Below are 19569 nucleotides of genomic sequence, written 5' to 3'. Positions count from 1 at the left end.
CACAGTGGCAAGGATTTATTTTGTTTTATTTTATTTTGGCTGTTTTGAGGCTTGCAATTGTGTGAAGTAAATTGCATGAATAAATCAGTGTTGTTTGCAACCACTGCTCGGCTATCTCTCTGTGAAAACGCACCCCCAAAGGGGTCATCCACGCCTACCACTGAGTAATCCCTCATAATATACATATATATATATATATATACATATATATATATATATATACACATATATATATATATATATATATATATATATATATATATATATATATATATATATATATATATATATTTACATAAAAAGTACAGTAAAACTGCAGGAAAGGGCACTGGGGGGCAAACTAATGTGATTTTTTTTTTTATTTTGAATGGTATCAGTGTGTTTGGTGTGTTTTTACATTTGAATTTGCTGCCGGTTACACCCCCCTGCGAACGTCACATCGCAGGAGACGGAAGCCGGGGCACGGAGAAGATCGGGAGGAAGATCTGCCGCGAGACACCGCTGAGACACATCGATGGATCCCGGTGACAAGGTAAGAAACCTCTTTTACAGGATCCAGCGATGCTTCTGGCCGTACCCTGAGTGTGGCTCGGGGTTACCGCTTTTGGCTCTGAAACTTAACCCCGAGCCACGCTCGGGAATACCGCTGAGAAGTTTAAAGTGGTTCTAAAGACTGAAGATTTTTATCTTAATGCATTCTAAAAGAATCGATTAAAGGCAGGATCAGTCGGTCGATTGCAGGAAGGATCGATTGATCGATTGCAGTAAGTTTCAGTTGGTCGGTCGCAGGAAGAATCGGTTGGTTGATTAAAGGAGGGATCAAAATAAGGAAGGATCGGTCGATGGATGAATGGAAGGATTGGTGAACAAAAGAATCAGTCGGTCGATTGCAGGAAGGATCGGTCAGTCGATCGCAGGAAGGATTGCTTGGTCGATTGTTCATTAGAGACAATATAAAACATGTTTTGAATAAAATAAATAATAAAAATAATAATTAAAAAATGTGAAAACGTGCCCCCTCCTCTCGGTGCTTACATGTAAAACATGAATGCATACATAAGTCGTGCATGCATATGTAAACAGTGATTGCACCACACATGTGATATATCGCTGTGAAGTGTAAACTGGTAACATGTAAAGGCAGCCCCGAAGCAAAAAAAAAATAAATAGGCACAGGGCCTCATGATGGGGCTTACAGTAAACAGGACATCAGAGGGTTAATGGGCTGGGATCAGCCAGAGGTCAAGTAGAATTGGTACAGTAGTGAGAGGTGGAGTTTGGGATAAGGAGGCATGCTAGGGACAGAAGTTTCCTCCTCAGACCCTGCTGGAGAAGTGGAAGAACAAGAGCGAAGACAGGAATAAGACGGGAATAGGTCTTCATCCCCCCCCCTTCCCTTCTCTTTTGTCGGATCGCCTGCATTTTGTACCATGGGGGACTTGGAATCCATCCTGGGACAGCTACATCCTCCCAGGTACTGCCTGGCTTAAACAGAAGGTCTCCTCCTTGCTCGGGGGGAGTCCATTGCAGTGGGGGCACTGCCTGGGACACGTGCTCAGAGGTACCAACCTCCAGAGCGTTTCACCCCCCCAGGGTCCCCCAGAGCTGTGCGCCAAAGCGGGAGGTCATGCGTGGACCCTCCAGGCCCACCGAAACAGCACTCTCCTTCTGCTGCTGTCGGCGCAGGTCCTGGGAGGAATCCCCATCACAGGCGGGGCAACTCACCTGGGTCCGCGGCCCTGCCAGTTTGTCGTGAGAGCTCCAGGAGTGCGGCTGTCCTTGTCAGTGAGGCTCCGTCTGGCAGGACAGCTCGTCGGGGGAGTGCGGCTGATGCGAGTACTGGCCAGTCAGATGGAGTGGCCGGCGGCTCTGCCCTGCGCATGTGTGGAGGAGCGGTGTTCCTGGCGGCCAGTGTCACTCAGGGGACGAGCTGGAGGTCTGCCAGGAAGAGGCCCAGGACTTCAGGTGGCAGGTCGAGGTCATCTCGTCGATGGGGCACAGCAGTACTGCGGCTTGGACCCTCGGTGCCACCCAGCGCTCCCCAGGATGACACGGAGGATGCATTGCCTGACCGATCGGAAGGGGAGCTGTCCAGCTCCAAGGATAGAGAAGTCTCGGGACCCTCGCCTCGCCGGACACGACAGCTGAAGGGCTTCGCCCTGGTCAGCCTGGTGAGTCCTTTATTTCTCCTTCTAACTTGAATGCAGTGTTGGATTTGGGGTTGTGTAGGGGTCGTTTTAGAGGGCTCTCATTTAGTGGTCACTACATCTTCTGCTCCTGGCGTATCGGATGCACAGTCCGTGGCATCTGATGCCGCTTTTGGCCTTTAGGATTTGGTGTCTGGTTTGCGGTCGCTGGTGCAGCGTTTTGAAGCAGGCTCCTCTACGGTAGCCACACCGGTGGCGGATTGGGTGCCTGGGATGGCTGTCAGTTCACCTTCCAGTGATGCTGCCGCGTCAGGGCCTGGTGTGGGTTCATGTTCCATTGCAGGACAGGTGGCTTCGCCAGAGACTCCATTGACTGCGCCGACGGGGGAGGACAAGGCGGAGGATACCAAGAGTGGAGGTAAGTCTTCGGACACAATCTGCCGGGCGGATTCCACAAAATGTGAAGTGTATGTGTGCTTTGGGGGGCGCATCTCAAGCCAGAAGTGCAGGAAAAGATTTGGAAAGACGAATATGTAGAACTGTTTACGTTACTTTCTTTAGAAAAATTTAATTTGGACAAGCTGCGACTGCGGGGGTCGCTTTGCTGCTGCATTTTGTCTCCTTAAATGCAGAACTCCGGGAGGATTTAAAGATCTGGTACGCTTCCTTGGAAACCTTTAATGGTCATTCAGTTTGGCCCTGTCAGTAACTTTGACATGGAACTCTATACAGATGCAGGCGGAGTGCGGAGAATTGGCCAGAGGAATGGCGGGATGCTAGGTTCTTACGGAATTTGGTCATTTTGGAACGCTTTCCAGTGATCATGGAAGTGGAAATTTGGGGGGATTAATTCTGTAACAAGAAGAATCGCTTGAATTGTGACAACTTGGGGTACAGGTTATTAATCGGCTTTCTGCCGCTTCAACTCTGGTTATTAGGTTATTGCGTCATTTGGTGTTACATTGCTTACAGTTGAATGTATTTTTATATGCTGTACACTTGTCGGGGGTGACTAACACATTGACCGATTCTTTGTCTCGGTTTCAGCTGGACAGGTTCAGAGAGTTGGCACCGGCTGCGGAGCAACACGGAGAGCCTTGTCCGCCGGAGCTATGGAGGATTATGTTTGGGTTGCCACTGGTTTGCTAAGAAACTCCTTGTGTGTTTCTACTTGGTCATCATATTCTATGGTATGGAAAGAATGGAGGGATTTATTAGCACGCGTGGGAAGGGCTAGTAGGGAATTCAGCTAGCTCGTGTTATATTTCATCTGCTTGAATTTTGAACAAGGAGTGTCAGTTTCCGCCATCAATCGGAAGTTGGCGGGTGTTAGGTACCTGTGAGGTAAAGTCTGAAGTGGAGCTTGAGTGCTGAGGATTCAGGCAAAAACGTAGTCAGAGAGATCAGACCGGCAACAGATCGGGCAAAGCAGTATGCAAACGAAATCCAAAGAATGGTCAGGCAGGCAGAGGTCATACACAAGCTGGCGGTGAAGTATAGAATTGGCAGGCTGAAGAGGAGTCGAGAATTCAGGCAAAAGTTCATACACGATAATCAGTCAAAGAGCATGCAGCACACCCAGGGAGATAATCCAAACAAACGGGCACTGAGAAACAGGAAGTGCTGCTATTTATGGGCTGGTTAAATTGTACATTGTTCGCAGCTGGCAGCAGGTGGGGCTAGTGAGTCCAAGGCAAAGCATCAGGCTGGAAAATCATTGCAAAGTTTCCAGAGCTTCCCTGTGGAACAACAGGCAAGGCTTCAGGCTGCGAAACTGGGAACCTCCCGGTTCAAGGACACCCAGGTACATGACAGAAGGTTTGGCGTTCTTGTTCAAATTAACGGGAGTCTATGATTTTATGAAGGACTTTGTTGTTAGGCAGACCTTGAAGGGCTACAGGAGGAGATTCCGAAGGCCGGACGCGCGACGTCTGGTTTTGTTTGCCATACTTCAGGAGCTGCTCGTTCTGGGGAGTTTCAGCTGCACCTCGGCTTATGAGTTGCTTTTGTTCAAGACGGCGTTCGTGCTGGCTTTTTATGGAGCCTTCTAGATTAATCAGCTAGTGAGCCCTTCCAAAGGGGTGTAAGGTGGTTTACAAGCCAGAGAGGTAATTAGCTCCGATTCGGCGGTGGTCATATACGTTTGGCGATCCAAAACTGACTAGGTGGGTAGAGGTATGTATTTGCGCCTTTACCGAGTGCAAGGTTCCCCTCTCTGCCTAGTGTCAGACGTCGAGGAATTTAAAAGGTTACACCCGCAGCGGAAAGGGTCCCTTCTTATGCATCAGGACGGATCAGGCCCTTTCAAAATTTCAGTTTGTAGCCATATTTAGGCGTTGTTTGTCAGCCTTAGGTTATGCTGCTCAGGGTTACTCCTCTTACTCCTTTCGAATCGAGGCGGCTACTGAAGCCGCTCGGTGGGATTTGGATAAATCTGTTTTGAAGCGGATCGGCAATTGGAATCCAACCACCTTAAGATTTATGTGCGTCCGGACTTGCTCTAGTATTCGGACCAGTTTGTTTGCCTGTTATGTATTGTTTGTGTTATAGGTAGTTTATGTTCTGCCATGTTTTTCTGCTATTTTCTTTTACAGATGCTGCTGCTTGCCTAGTGTGGATTCTGGGGCACTCTTTTGTATTCTGGGGGGCCAAGCAGGCAGATGTTCATCACAATGGGTGTCAACTGGGTTTCCCTAGGTCAGAGGCCACAATTCGGTGGATTGGCATTCCGGGCTTGCTTTGGTGCATGGTCCTTTCAGAAGTGCACCGCTTTGCCTGGCTTGATAGGGCTCAAGACATATTGGTGCTGCATGCAGGGGGCAATGACTATTGTATTTATCTGTAGTACACTAATCAAGGCAGGCCCGAAGCAAAAAAATAAAATAGGCGCATGGCCTCATGATGGGGGTTTACAGTATAAAGGACATCAGAGGGTTAATGGGCTGGGATCAACCAGAGGTCAAGTTTTAGAATTGGTACAGTAGTGAGAGGTGGAGTTTGGGATAAGGGGGCATGCTAGGGACATACGTTTTTTTTTCAGATCCTGCTGGAGAAGTGGAAGAACAAGAGCGAAGACAGGAATCCCCGCCCTCCCACCCTGTTCTGGGTCATTGGTGTTCGCGATGGGTGTTTTATTTGTGAAAAAAAAACAAATATAAAAAGGGAAGAGTTTTGGCGGTTGGGGTATTTGGAGGTATTAATATTCTTGGAAAAGTTCATACGGTGACCCATCTATGGTATGGAGCCCTCTAGTGGATCCCAGTTAATGGTGGATTAATGGGAAGGTGGTAATAAGGAAGTATCAATGGCAAAGTGTGTTTGTCCCCCAGCCGGTGTTGCACGGCTGGGGACCCTTAAGTGCTAACCCTGATACACAATGCTAATTTTGATTTTGGTGCCTCCCAAGATCGGCAACCTTTATGTTACGGGTACTGGATTTGATATGGTTTCTGTTTAAAGAAATGTTTATTTTGTTCATTTGGTTTTAAATGGCCTAGCAGGCCAAATTTTCTCCATATTGGTGTCATGCAACATTTGTCCAGGGCTAGTGTTATTGGTATCATTATCTGTAATACACTAATCAAGTCTTTGAAAGCGTTGCTAATTGAGGTACCGTAGTTTGGCACCATTCCATGGGTGTACGCAATTTTAAAGTGTGCGGTGTTTGATATCCATTTACCCAGCACAACATCATCTTTTATATTAAAAAAAATAATAATTTCAATTTATTAAAGCATAATTTTTCCAAAAACTTGTGTTTGAAAAAATTGCTGTGCAAATACCGTCTGACATAAAAAATTGCAACACCCGCCATTTTATTCTGTAGGGCCTTTGTTAAAAAAAAAAAAAAAAAATATATATATATCTATCGATCTATCTATCTATCTATCTATATATACACAGTATATATATATATATATATATATATATATATATATATATATATATATATATATATGTCAGGTCACCTGTGACCAGGTGACAACTGCACCCTGTTGGAGGCAGGGGCGCAGCGCAAGGTAGTGAACCCAATAGCAGACTGCTGCGGATGGACCGGAACGTGAGCCCAAGATTCCCCAGGGCGCGGAGTCTAAGACCCAGCAGGTGTTCACCAGAGCCTCTAGGGGTGAGGATGGACTTTGCTGCAGCTGGGCCCAGGTCGCGGCCCCTGGGGTCCCCCAGGTCACACTCCGTAGGGAGAGAAGGGAAGCAGCCACTCAGGACACACAGAATGGTGATGGGTAAGCCGAGGTCGGGGTAACAGGCAGACAAGGGTAGTCAAGGGACAGGCCAAAGGTCAGGGTAACAGGCAAACAGGAATAGTCAGAGACAAGCCAAAGTCGGTACACAGAAGAGTAGTTCAAGCACACGGCAAACAGGAAACAGGAAACTAACACTGTTGAACAGCAAAGCAGACCTGCAGTGCACTGGTTAATATAGACTTCCTGTGATGACCTGGGTGGGGCAGGAACAGGAAGGAGAGGTGATAAAAAGGAACCAGAAGTGCAGTCTGACCTCTAATACAGACATGAAGGCACAGGTAAGCTTGCCAAACTCTATTGCAAGTCCATGACAGTACCCCCCCTCTTACGAGGCCTCCCCCTAACCCGCCTGGGTCCGGGTTTAGAGGGAAACTTCAGATGAAACCTTTTTAACAGACGAGGTGCAAAGACCTCTGATGCAGGAACCCAAGACCTCTCCTCAGGACCAAAGCCTTTCCAATGAACAAGGTACTGAAGAACGCCTCTACAGAGACGGGAATCCAGAACTTGACTGACCTCGTATTCCTTAGAAATGGGCAAAGGCATGAGGAGACCAGCAGGAGCTTGTGTGGAGGATTGAGACTAAGCACAGACATGACAAGCCTTGACATAGTCTTTGACCTCCGAGCGGAGATTAGGCCACCAGTAGTGACGGCTGATGAACAAGAAGGATCAGAGAAAACCTGCGTGGCCCGCCACCTTGGAATCATGTCCCCAATGGAGAATCTTAGCTCTTAGCTCAGTGGGGACAAAGGTCTTACCAGGAGGAATTTTTTAGTCCAGGGTGGTAGAATGGGCAACAATGCATGAAGTTGGGGCAATCGGCTCAGGTTCAGGAGTGGACTCCTTGTCCAAAGTGTCAAAGGACCAGTGGGGAAGAATCACCTCATCTGATTTCTTACAAAACGCATCCCGGTAATCGCTGTATGCAGCGAGAAGGTCAGAAGATACTGATGTGGTAGCAACAGGAAGTCTCTCCTTTGGAGTCATCTTGGAAAGGCATGACGAGAGACATGAGGGGCCCCAAGCCAGGATCTGCCCAGAGACCCAGTCCACATGGGGAGAGTGGAGCTTTAGCCAAGGAAGGCCCAATGCAATGGGAGTAGAAGCTTTGGGTAGGATGAGAAAGGATATCCACTCCTGGTGGAGAATCCCCACCGACATCCTAATAGGTAGTGTCTGGAAGCGAATAGGGCCCCCTGTAAGAACAGTGCCATCAATTGCCGAAACTATTAGAAAGGGGTGAAAGGGCGAGCTTCATAGAAGAAGCAGTTCTCCAGTCCATAAAGTTTCCAGCAGCCCCGGAATCCAGATATGCAAGGGTTGATTGGGGAGAAGTGCTTACATGAAGGGACACCGGAAGAAGAAGACGGGAAGGCGATGCTTCTGGGTTCAATATTCCACCTTCTAAATGTATTACCCGAGCGTTTCCCGGGCGAAGCGAGCAGGAGTCACGAAAGTGGCCCTTGCCTCCACAATAGAGGCATAAGCCCAAAGTTCTGCGTCTAGCATGTTCTTCGGGGGCTAGTCTGGTCCGGCCCAGCTGCATATGTTCCTCAACAGGCAGAGGATGCTCCGCGGAACGATTTGAGGGGAGCTCAGACTGGCTAGGACCTAGGGAGTGCTGTCATCTTTTTTCTATGGGCTGCATAGGTTCCCCAACAGGCAGAGGGTACTCCACGGGACGAAGTGAGGGGAGCTCAGACTGGCTAGAACCTAGGGAGTGTTGGCGTTTTCTTTCTATGGACCTCTCCTGAAAACGAATATCGATCTGGTTGCATAAGGAGATGACATCGTCCAGACCGACGGGAATGGGTCTTCCCGCTAATTCGTCCTTCACTAGGTCAGAGAGACCCTGCAAAAAGGTAGAGACCAGGGCCTCATTATTACAGCTCAATTCAGCTGAGAGGATACGGAACTGGAGAGCATATTGTCCCACTGAACGGGATTCTTGGCGGAGACGTAAAAGAGCACTTGCCGCTGAAGAAACCCGAGCCGGCTCCTCGAAGATGTTACGAAAGAGGTTTAAGAAGTCGGACAGGTTGGAAACTACCGGATCATTCTTCTCCCATAGGGGAGCAGCCCAGGCTAGAGCTTCACTGGAAAGGAGGGAAATAATATAGGCTACCTTTGCCGGGTCTGACCGGAAGTTTTGCGGCTGAAACTCAAAATGGATGGTGCATTGGCTAAGAAACCCCCTGCAGGCCTTGGAGTCTCCAGAAAAACGGATTGGAGTAGGTAGTTGCAGCGAATGCGAATCTGCGACAGGTGCAACAGGCCCAACCACTGGTTTCTCTTGGGGTTGCGGATTCGGGGTTCCCAACGAGGTCTGAAGCTGTTCAAAGCAGGAAGCCAGATCCTGTAGGAATCACATCACTTGAGTCTGATTAGCTTCTTGCGTCTCGAGTCTGCGAACTAAGCCCTGTAATGGATCGTCTGGAGGGTGCGGCACGTCGGCCGGGTTCATGGCTGTTCAAACTGTCAGGTCACCTGTGGCCAGGTGACAACTGCACCCTGTTGGAGGCAGGGGCGCAGCACAAGGTAGTGAACCCAAGAGCAGACTGCTGCGGATGGACCGGAACGTGAGCCCAAGATTCCCCAGGCCGCGCGGAGTCTAAGACCCAGCAGGTGTTCACCAGAGCCTCTAATGGTGAGGATGGACTTGGCTGCAGCTGGGCCCAGGTCGCGGCCCATGGGGTCCCCCAGGTCACGCTCCGTAGGGAGAGAAGGGAAGCAGCCACTCAGGACACACAGAATGGTGATGGGTAAGCCGAGGTCGGGGTAACAGGCAGACAAGGGTAGTCAAGGGACAGGCCAAAGGTCAGGGTAACAGGCAAACAGGAATAGTCAGAGACAAGCCAAAGTCGGTACACAGAAAAGTAGTTCAAGCAGACGGCAAACAGGAAACTAACACTGTTGAACAGCAAAGCAGACCTGCAGTGCACTGGTTAATATAGACTTCCTGTGATGACCTGGGTGGGGCAGGAACAGGAAGGAGAGGTGATAAAAAGGAACCAGAAGTGCAGTCTGACCTCTAATACAGACATGAAGGCACAGGTAAGCTTGCCAAACTCTATTGCAAGTCCATGACAATATATATCTATATATAATGTTTGGGGGTTCTAAGTAACTTTATAGCAAAAAAATGCATTCTTACATATAGAAGAGAAATGTCAGAACTGGCCTGGGTGGAAGCTGGTTAACAAAGGAGGGTAGGAGTAGCTTCAGGGGAATAGCATTGCTCTATCTTGGCAGGAGAAGAGGGAGGGGCGGGGAGGAGATTGTGTTCTCACACAGACTATGGAAGAGACAGGGAGAGAGGGAGGGAGAGATGCTGAGGAGATAGCTGGATGACAGAGGCACGTAAACTGACCACACTATCAGACATCAGCAGCCATTATAAACTTGGTCATTTTACAGAGGGGAAGACAGAAACTGGAAGGAATGCAGCAGGTTATAAACCTCAACTAGCAGGGTATGCAAATACTTCTAAATAGGCCCTGTTGTAAATGGCTTTTGATAACTGATCTAGGACCAATGCAAACCTGGGAGTCAGTTTTTTTTAACCTGAAACTGAACTCCTAGAGCCAAACTTTATACATAATCTATATTTCCTGCTTTGTTGGAGTTAAAGAATGGTTAGACAAATGTATAACAAGATACCAATGAAGTAGACACCAACTTTACTACAAGATCCAGAAGGCTAATAAAACAAAAGATCTCCTAAGAGAAAAATGCACAAGATTAGCATCGTATTTGGTCTCTAATAAATTGGAAATTCATTCTGTTAAATGATATGTTGGTTGTTAAATTGTGAAACATTTTCAGATGGAAATATAGGTGTTTTTAGGATAGTTTCATGGACCTTCCGATCAGGACAGCCAGAAGGACTTGATCATAGTGGCCATGTAAAAGAGGTCTAGCTGTCACAGTGATACCTTCATAATTGTACTTTAAATACCTAGGAGGAACCATGTCATTCCTGCTGCGACAATAATAATGACGAATATCCATAGAGGTGCAAATCTCAGCCAGTCTCGGGATGGCCACATACTGTTCACAGGCTGCACTAGAGACTCTACATCCTGAAAGAGAAAAAACATATAATAGCTTAGCCACCAAAACATACATTAAGCAATTACATGGTGCTAATAAGCAATGAATGAAAGCGAAAACAAAGTGGGAACAGAAGGTATGCAACCCTGGGTAAGTATTGTTTGCAAAAGGTATTACTTAGCTGCTTTACATTTGGGCTAGTTTTCCTTAGCATTTAGAAGCTGTTTAGTTTAATTCATATGCTTTTATATGCATATCTGTCAATATCTGTATGTTTCCATGCATGCATTCAAATTCGTTTAATCCTATTTAAATATGCATATATACTGTATATATATATATATATATATATATATATATATATATATATATATATACATATATACTGTATATTCTCAACCAATCGAACCAAACATGCACCATAGTAAATTAGACATAGAAGGAGGAAGTTATTAAAGTTGACACAGCATCAAATATATTGTTCATGCATGCAAGTAATGTGTAACACAGAAATTTAATGTAGGTACAGTATGATATATGGAGTGATGGGGTCAGGAGTATGTATCATACAACAGAAAGTATAAAGCACAGTGATTATGAGTATATAAAAAAGTAGTCCCTACAATGCTGGTAAGTGGAAGGAAAAAAATGGTAGCTTCTTCAGTCAGTCCAAGTAAAACTAAACATACACAGTGCAGCGAGCGCAATACATAAAAGTATATTTTCTTGAAAACGGTCATGAACCGTCGTAAACACCAATAAAAGTAGAGCCCAAAAGTCCCTTATTGTACAGTTCCATACAATCAGTGAAGGAAAAACTAGAAAGATCCATTTCAGGTGATAATCCCTTCACCCACAGGACAAATAATGCGCTCACCTCACTCCAAAGACCTCTGTATTACCAGCAGGTCACAAACGTTTAGTCCCGATGAAGGGATACAGAGGAAGTGTGGTGATGGGGAACTCTCGAACTCTCGCAGCTCAATCCCAGCCTCTTTGCATAGGAACTCCCTGTGTAACCGGATGAATGGTACTATTGGGTGACCAGACTGGATCACTAGCTGTAGCTTGCACAGCAAGCACTGAAGCCTCTGGCCTTCCCTACAACCACTGTGCTGTGTGAGAGAGCCTTCACCATAGCAAGCAATTTTGTGATGAAGAGACAAATCTGGCTGTCCCCTGTCTCTGTGAACCAGACCACTTTCATAAAAATGATTCAGACCTGGGTCATCAATGATTTCAGAACCCTGCTACTGACTAAAATCTTCCTGTAATCTGGCCCAAAAACATGGTACATTACACCATTACCAGCTGCTGCCATCACTCTAGGCCTGCCATCATTACCAGCTCCTGACACCTTTGTTGACCTGCCATTACCAGTTCCTGCTACCGCTCCTGGACTGCCAATATTACCAGCTCATGCCAGTACTGCTGAACTGCCATCATTACCAGCTCGTATCACCTCTGTGCTTTCCTCTATTACCTCTGTTGAACTGCCACCATTACCAGCTCCTGCCACCTCTCCTGGCCTGCTGCTACCACTATTATCAACTCCTACCACCTCTCCTGCTGCTCCCACCATGCTGCTGCCAAAGTGACAACCTGCACCCATATTAGGATCTGTGTATAACACTTCCAACGAGTAAAGGCTTAAAATAAGCTGCTTAAAGCTTCCCCAGAGTTTTGAAAAAGCTTTCTGAAGGTTTTTTTACAAACTTGCTGCTTGTACTGCTCTTATACAAGCCGAAGCCCATGTGAAACAAGCCTAAACTTTATTTCATGATAAAACTTGCCTCCTGTCTCCCTCTTGCGTTACAGCCTATTGAAGCTGCTGATATACTCTTCAGCAATTGTATTCTATGTGTGGCTATTGTCTCCTAAATCATACACTCTAATATTTGTTTTAGGATAAAACCACTTCATGTCTTGAATGAAGTTATGGTTTAGAAATGTTTTTTTTTCTGCACTTGGTTTTGACATTTTATTAAACTTTTATGGCAATATAGTGTGGTACTGTGAAAAAAAGAAGGTCACAAACTATCCCATGAAACTGTTTTGCTACTCACCAATTGAAGCTAAGGGCTGTAGCTTTAATTGTTAATGTGTACTCTATAGCTTTTAGATCTGTTGTAGCTGCTACTTCCAACATTCAATTCAGGTCGCGGCGTGCTGACGTCACCACTACGAGTTGAGGACAGGCGGAAGAGTCGGCCGGCCGGCGGCTCATTAACACAGACGCTCTTGACTCATTTATTTGTGTAAGTTGCTCTCTTCATTTACAATAAATTTTTTAGTTCAATCTTATTTTATTGAAAGAGAAGGGTTTTACAGAGTTAGGGGAGAAGCATGGAGCATGAAACATACAGTAAAATAAGTTGTATAGGAATGACATAAAGTAAACCGTGAGTAAATGCATACAACAATCAACATCAATAAGTGCCAATATGGAACCTAAATCGCCAGGTCCATTAGAACCTGGCAGCAGCACAAGGACAAGATAACAGCAACTTGGGGTGTCAGGTGTTAACATAAATAAGAGAAAAATCAAAGAAAGGCCAACACCGGTACAAACACTTTCATGGTTGGCGTCACTTGGGAAGAATGTGGAGAGTGTGGTAGGCATTGTTAAATATCTCGGTTTTCCAGTAAGAAACACCTAAAAACAACAAATAAACAAAGAGAATTGCCTAATGGTGTCAATGATATAGCTAGAGAGGGGAAAAGAGCTTAGAGGATGGGATAAAGCAGGAGAATGTAAAGAGGTATGCCAAGGGGGGAAAAAGAAGGTGGATGAAATCAGGAGGGGCCGCCCACGTCCCACTACTGCCCCCCAGCACCGGGTAGCACAGACGTCCCTAGCCAGGACTGAAAGGCATCCGAACACCGAAACATTTCCCAGGACCTCCAAGCAGCAGAGAATCGGTCCTCCCTGCCCCCCTCCCGCGCCAACAGGTTTTCCATGTCCCTAAGCCGATCCAGTTCCAGAGCCCACTCAAGTTTAGAGGGCACGTGCTTGGTCCTCCAGTGTCTGGGTATCACCGTCCGAACAGCCGCCAAGAAAAACCTCAGAACGTCTCTCTTGATCGACCGGAAGGAACCGGGTAACAAAGACAACAAGGCCAGTTCCGGCGTCGCAGGAACAATGGTCGCCTGGAGCCTGCAATACAGAGCTATGATTCCTGTCCACAATTCATGGATCTGGGGACATTCCCACCAGATATGGATAAGCGTTCCCCTCGAGGACGAGCACCGCCAACATTGGTCCGACTGGATTGGGTCAATGTAGGCAATCGAGGAAGGGCACCTGTACCATCTGCTTAAGAGTTTGAACCCCTTCTCCTGAACTTGGGTAGCAGGAGACAGCGAGTGGGTCATCGCAAAACATTTGTGCCAGTCGGTAGATGAAAGGGTTCGGCCCAGGTCCTTGTCCCAGACAGCAGTATATGTCGGCGGGTCAGGGCAGAGGGTGCGCAGTAGCAAGGAGTATAAGAGAGACACCGTGTGCGTGGGGGGAACATCCTGGAGCAGGATAGAGTCCAACTCCGAAGGATCTCCTCTAACATCAGTCAACGAGGGCAGAGTGTGCATATAGGAGAGGGCCTGGCGGCGCTGCAGCCAGTTCACAAGATCACCACTGGGGGTGGCGGATGCAGGAGAAATCAACAGGGACGGGTCAGCTCGGAGAATCTGGGCCACCCGTCGATGGTCCGTCGCACTCCAGGGGCCAAATCTGGAACACGAGGCCGCCGGAGGGAATGCTGGGGATCCAAAGAAGGGTGTCATGGGGCCCTGAGGACTTGACAGATTTATTCAGGCAATCCCAGACCCGCAAGGTCTGACGCGTTAAAGCGCCGAAGGAAGAAGTGTGGCCACGGAGATGCACCGGGGTCCAGGGGAGTGCCCTGAGATCGAAAGGGGCCAGAAGGTGTTCAAGTTGCACCCACAGTTTAGTTGGGGCATTGTGAAACCAATCCACTAAGCGCGTCAAGGTCGCCGCTCGGTGGTAGAGAGCGAAATCTGGGATACCAGTGCCCCCTCTAGACTTTGGAAGGGTGAGAGTCGCATATTTTAAGCGGGGTCGGCTATGAAACCATACAAATCTCGAGAGTGCTTTGCGTAGCTTGTCAAAGAAGGAGGCAGGTATGTGGATAGGAAGCGCTTGAAAGAGGTATAAAAAACGAGGTAGAACGTCCATCTTCAAAACATTGATCCTCCCAAACCAGGACAAGCGTTTCGTGGAGTAGGTAGATAGGTCAGATAGGGTTTTAGTGAAGAGAGGGGCAAAATTGTCAGCGAAGAGTCGTGTCGGGTCAGAAGGTAGCTGGACGCCCAAGTAGCGAACGGAGGAGGATCCCGTCTTAAAGGGATAAGCATCCGAGATACGCTGGAGAGTTGAGTTAGGCAGGGAGATATTTAGTATCTCCGATTTAGAGTGATTAACTTTAAAGTTGCTCACAAGGCCAAATTTGCGGAACTCGGTCAGGATCGCGGGCAGGGACTTTTGAGGAGAAGTGATATAGAGCAGTAGGTCATCGGCAAACAGTGCCAGCTTAGAATGTATGGGGCCAATGGTCAGTCCGCAAACATTGGGGTTGTTGCGAAGTGCAACGGCCAAATGTTCCATAACCAGGACATAGAGGAGCGGAGATAGGGGGCAACCCTGGCGCGTGCCGTTGTGTATGCTGAAAGCAGGGGACAGGGAACCGTTAATTCGGAGCCTAGCGGAAGGCGACTTATAGAGGGCCATAATTCTAGCTAGCATCAACGGGCCTACACCGATTTGCTCCAGGGTAAGACGTAAAAAATGCCAGTCCACGCCATCAAAGGCCTTCTCCGCGTCCACTGTCAGCATGCATAGGGGTACAGCTTGGGAGCGGGCATAATCAGTAAGCAAGAGGGTCTTCAGGGTGTTGTCCCTAGCTTCTCGGCCCTGGACAAAGCCCACTTGGTCCTTATGGATAAGGTCTGGCAATAAAGGCTTCAGTCGGGTCGCTAGGATCTTAGCATAGAGTTTAAGGTCAATTCCAATCAAAGAGATAGGCCTGTAATTGGCGCACGAGGCGGGGTCTTTCCCCGGTTTTGGAATTAGAGATATGTGGGCCTCTAACGTCTGAGGTGGAAATGCAGAGCCGTCCGGAATCGAGTTAAATACCCGGGCTAAAAAAGGGGCCAGAAGGGAGCCAAACACCTTATAAAACTTAGCAGTAAAGCCATCGGGGCCAGGACTTTTACCAGTAGGGGAGGATGCAATCGCCGCCATAACCTCGTCAGCTGAGATCGGCACTTCTAGGTCTGATACGGCCTCATCAGGCAAGGATGGGAGGGCGGTAGTCGACACATATGCGGCCTTGTCGTCGAGGGAGGCCCCTGGGGCACCCTGGGGTAGGGACGCAGAAATATTGTAAAGCGACTGGTAGTAGGTTGCAAAGGATTGACCAATTTGCGTTGGGGTCGTCGCCAGGGACCCTGTAGGGTCACGAATCTGGGTGATAAACGTAGAGGCAGTGCGTGGGTGGAGAGCGCCAGCCAATGGGCGTCCACATTTATCCTGGGACTTGTATCTGTGCAGGGCCAGTTTCTGGTCAAACGTGTGGGCAGAGGCCACATATAGGTCTCTAAGTTGGGAGCGGGCCATAGAGAGGTCTGCTAGAATGGCATCGGAAGGGGTCTGGCTGTGCTTCGTTTCTAGTTCGCGGAGCTTTAGAGTCGCAGCTGCAATGGAGGCTGATCTTTCTTTTTTAAGTCGGGTACCCATCTGAATAAAGGTACCCCGTAGCACTGCCTTGAGCGCCTCCCACTGACAAGGAAGGGGCGTAGGGTCGTCAGCGTGGTCCGAAAAGAAATGGTTAACGACAGTGGAGATCGTGTCCACACAGCCCGGGGTCGCCAGTATAGAGTCATTAAGCCTCCAGGTCCACTCTCTCAGCGGAGTATCCGGGGGGGATAGTGTGAGAAAGATCGGGGAATGGTCGGACCAGACCAATGTCCCAACGCTATCCTCGGAGGACCAATCAAGGCAAGCATGATCCACGAAAAAATAGTCTATCCTGCTATATGATTGATGGGCCGACGAAAAGTGAGTGTAGGTCCGAGAGGTCGGGTGGAGGATCCTCCCTACATCAACAAGGCGCATGCTGTGAAGGGCACGCTTCAGGGCGCGTAACTTCGTATAGGAGAGGGATGAGCGAGAGGAGGAGGTATCCAGCAGCGGGTCCAAAGGAAGATTGAAGTCGCCACCCAGGATGACCCTCCCCTCCGCGAACCTCGCAAGCAGTTCAAGGTATCGCAAGGCCGAGGCGACCTGATTAGTATTAGGCAAGTAGAAGTTGGCGACCGTGTACGTCGTCCCCCAGAGTGCAAACTTAACCACTTTACCTCCGCTTACATGGAGGCTACTGCGGCAAAGTGCCGCGATCCCGTCCAGCGACGTAGACCTACGTCGCTGGACTCCGCCCCTTGTGGGCGGCGCTCGCGCGCCGCCGGAGGCTCGCTCCCGCTGTGTTCATTCACAGCGGGAGTCGGGCCAGCGGAGGAGCAGCGGCGATTGCCGCTGCTCTGCCCCGATCGTCGGGGATCGAGTCTGGAGATCCGCCCGCTGTATGTAAACACAGCAGGCGGATCTCCATAGTGACAGGGACTGACAGATCGGAGTGTTCAGCATAGCTGGACATCCGATCTGTCCTTCTGTCACACAGTCACCTCCCCCCCCACACGTCAGTAAGCACCAGGCATACATTAACCCCTCCCTCTCCAATAAAATTAACCCCTTCCCTGCCAGTGTCATTTTTACAGTAACAGTGCATATATATAGCACTGATTACTGTAGAAATGTCACTGGTACCCCCAAAAGTGTCAAAAATGTCAGTCAAGGGTCCGATCTGTCCGCCGCAATGTCGCAGTCCCGCAAAAAAAATCGCAGATCACCGCCATTACGCGTTAAAAAAAAACACCAAAAATGACAGAAATCTTTCCCTTTGTTAGTAAACGCAATAACTTTTGCGCAAACCAATCAAAATACGCTTATTGCGATTTTTTTTACTAAACATATGTAGCAGAAAACAAATTGGCCAAAAATTTAAAAAAAATTTGATTTTTACATTTTTTTGGGGGGGAATTTCATATAAAAAAATGTGAAAAATATTGTTATTTTTTCAAAATAAACGCTCTTTTTTTGTTTATAGCGCAAAAAGTAAAAATCGCACAGGTGATCAAATACCACCAAAAGAAAGCTCTGTTTGTGGGAAAAAAAGGACGTAAATTTCGTTTGGGTACGGCATCGCACGACCGCGCAATTGTCAGTTAAAGTCGCACAGCGCCGAATCGCAAAAAGTGGCCTGGACGGAAGACAGCAAAATCCTCTGGTGGTAAAGTGGTTAACTAGCACGTACCTCCCCTGTTGGTCCGTAACCTGGTCAACCACACTGACTGGCAGGGATTTGTGAAAAGCCACAGACACCCCTTTGGACTTCTGAAGCGGATTAGAACTGTGAATCCATCGGTTGTAGTACCTGTTGGAGCAAGCAGGGACAGAGTCGGAGCAAAAATGAGTCTCTTGGAGTAGCAAGATATTGACATGGTGCTTATGCATATGATATAGAACTTGCCCCCGCTTAGAAGCTACATTGAGGCCCTGTACATTATAGGAGCCTAGGGTCAGTCGGGGGCGAGCACTTACCGTGTGGGCCATAGTGGGACGCGAGCGGGCAGGTAGAGGGTAGTAGGTAAACCTGGAAAATAGGAAAAGAAAAGAAAAAGAAAAATAGAGAAGAAAAGGAGGGGAAAACTAAGTGGTACACTGAGGAGTAGACAAGGGGGACTCCAGGAAAGGAGCCAAGGAAACTATGGTGCCTGAGTACAGGACACCGTACGTTACATACGATATGGGCACAGAACCGTGCTCAACCTATGGGGGGGTGGAAATGTGAAGAGGGAGTTAGAAGCACATGAGTGAGTCCGGCAACACAGCAGACCTAAAAGAATCAGTTAGGAATACAGCAAAAAAAAAAAATTGACAATATCAGAGCTCAATACAGGGAGAATGGGAAAGACGTAGAATTGCGGCTATCGGGGGTGAAAGTTACAACCTCATGACATATGGCAGATCAACAACGAAATAGCAATTGAAATACTATCTGATAAGACCAGATCCAACGGAATCATGCGGCGTCAGGTGTCCCCCCCTCAAACCCCAGCTGGTCAGGATAACAGCAAAGGGCAGGGGTAAGGGCAGGTTAAAACAGTAAGTGCAGGAAGCCATGGGGCGATGAGCAGTAAATACGGAGAAAAAATACATACACAAATTGTCACCAACAGGAAGCATCATCATTGTATATCAAGTAATACCAATAACATGGAACATAAAAATAACTAAGGACTGGTGGACCAGAAATCCCCAGCGGTAACGGTCTCTCCGGAACCCCCTCAAACCCCAGCCAGATATAGCAATAGCAAAGGGCAGAAGTAAGGTCAGTCTCCGACGGTTAAGGCTGGTAGCTGTGGAGAGAAGCATGGTAGAGCGGGAGAGGGAAAACAGAGGGTCAACAGATAGGGTCCGGTCACATCAGGATAGTCAGTGTAGAGTGCGGTATATGCGGTAATCAAGCTTCCGGGGACTGAGGGCGGCGGGCCCCACTCCTGGGTATGGCAGAGCGCGAGCGGGAGCGCCTTCTTCTCTGAGGAAGAGGGCCAGATGTCTGTGGTCGCACCCATTCAGCAGGAGGATCCAGCCAGTTCGGAATGTCCACTGGAGTGTGTCCCAGGAAGGAGAAGAAGTCAGTCAGTTGATCAGGATCCGCCAGCACAAACTTCCTGGAGTTGAAAGTAACTTTAATGCTGAAGGGGTGCCCCCATGTATAGGTGGCCCCAATTTGGCGTAGCAAGTCCAGTAAGGGACGGACCACTCTCCGCATGTGTAGGGTGTTGCGGGATAGGTCGGGGTATAGGTGGATGGAGGAGCCATCAAAGTCCAGAGGACCCTGTTGCCAAGCCTTCCTCATTATTTCTTCCTTCAGGGTATAGTAGTGAACCCTACATAACACATCACGGGGACGATCATCACCCCTACCTCCTGGGCCCCCCACTCTGTGCACCCTGTCTAGTTCGAT

General features: G+C 48.2%; 1 protein-coding gene across 1 annotated transcript in view; it reads right to left on the bottom strand.

The window, feature by feature from the left end:
* Positions 1 to 19569, bottom strand: part of TMPRSS6 (transmembrane serine protease 6) — a 320000-nt gene that overhangs the window by 260294 nt on the left and 40137 nt on the right. Inside the window, exon 2 of the mRNA XM_082265211.1 lies at positions 10371 to 10494. Within this exon, the coding sequence (XP_082121337.1) occupies positions 10371 to 10494 (124 nt within the window). The remainder of the gene's footprint in view (positions 1 to 10370; positions 10495 to 19569) is intronic.

The sequence above is a fragment of the Pelophylax lessonae genome (genome assembly GCF_965119305.1).
Source record: "Pelophylax lessonae genome assembly, chromosome: 8".
NCBI classification, from domain to species: Eukaryota; Metazoa; Chordata; class Amphibia; order Anura; family Ranidae; genus Pelophylax; species Pelophylax lessonae.
The sequence above is the reverse complement of the archived record's forward strand: the minus strand, read 5'-3'. Positions and strand labels throughout refer to the sequence as shown.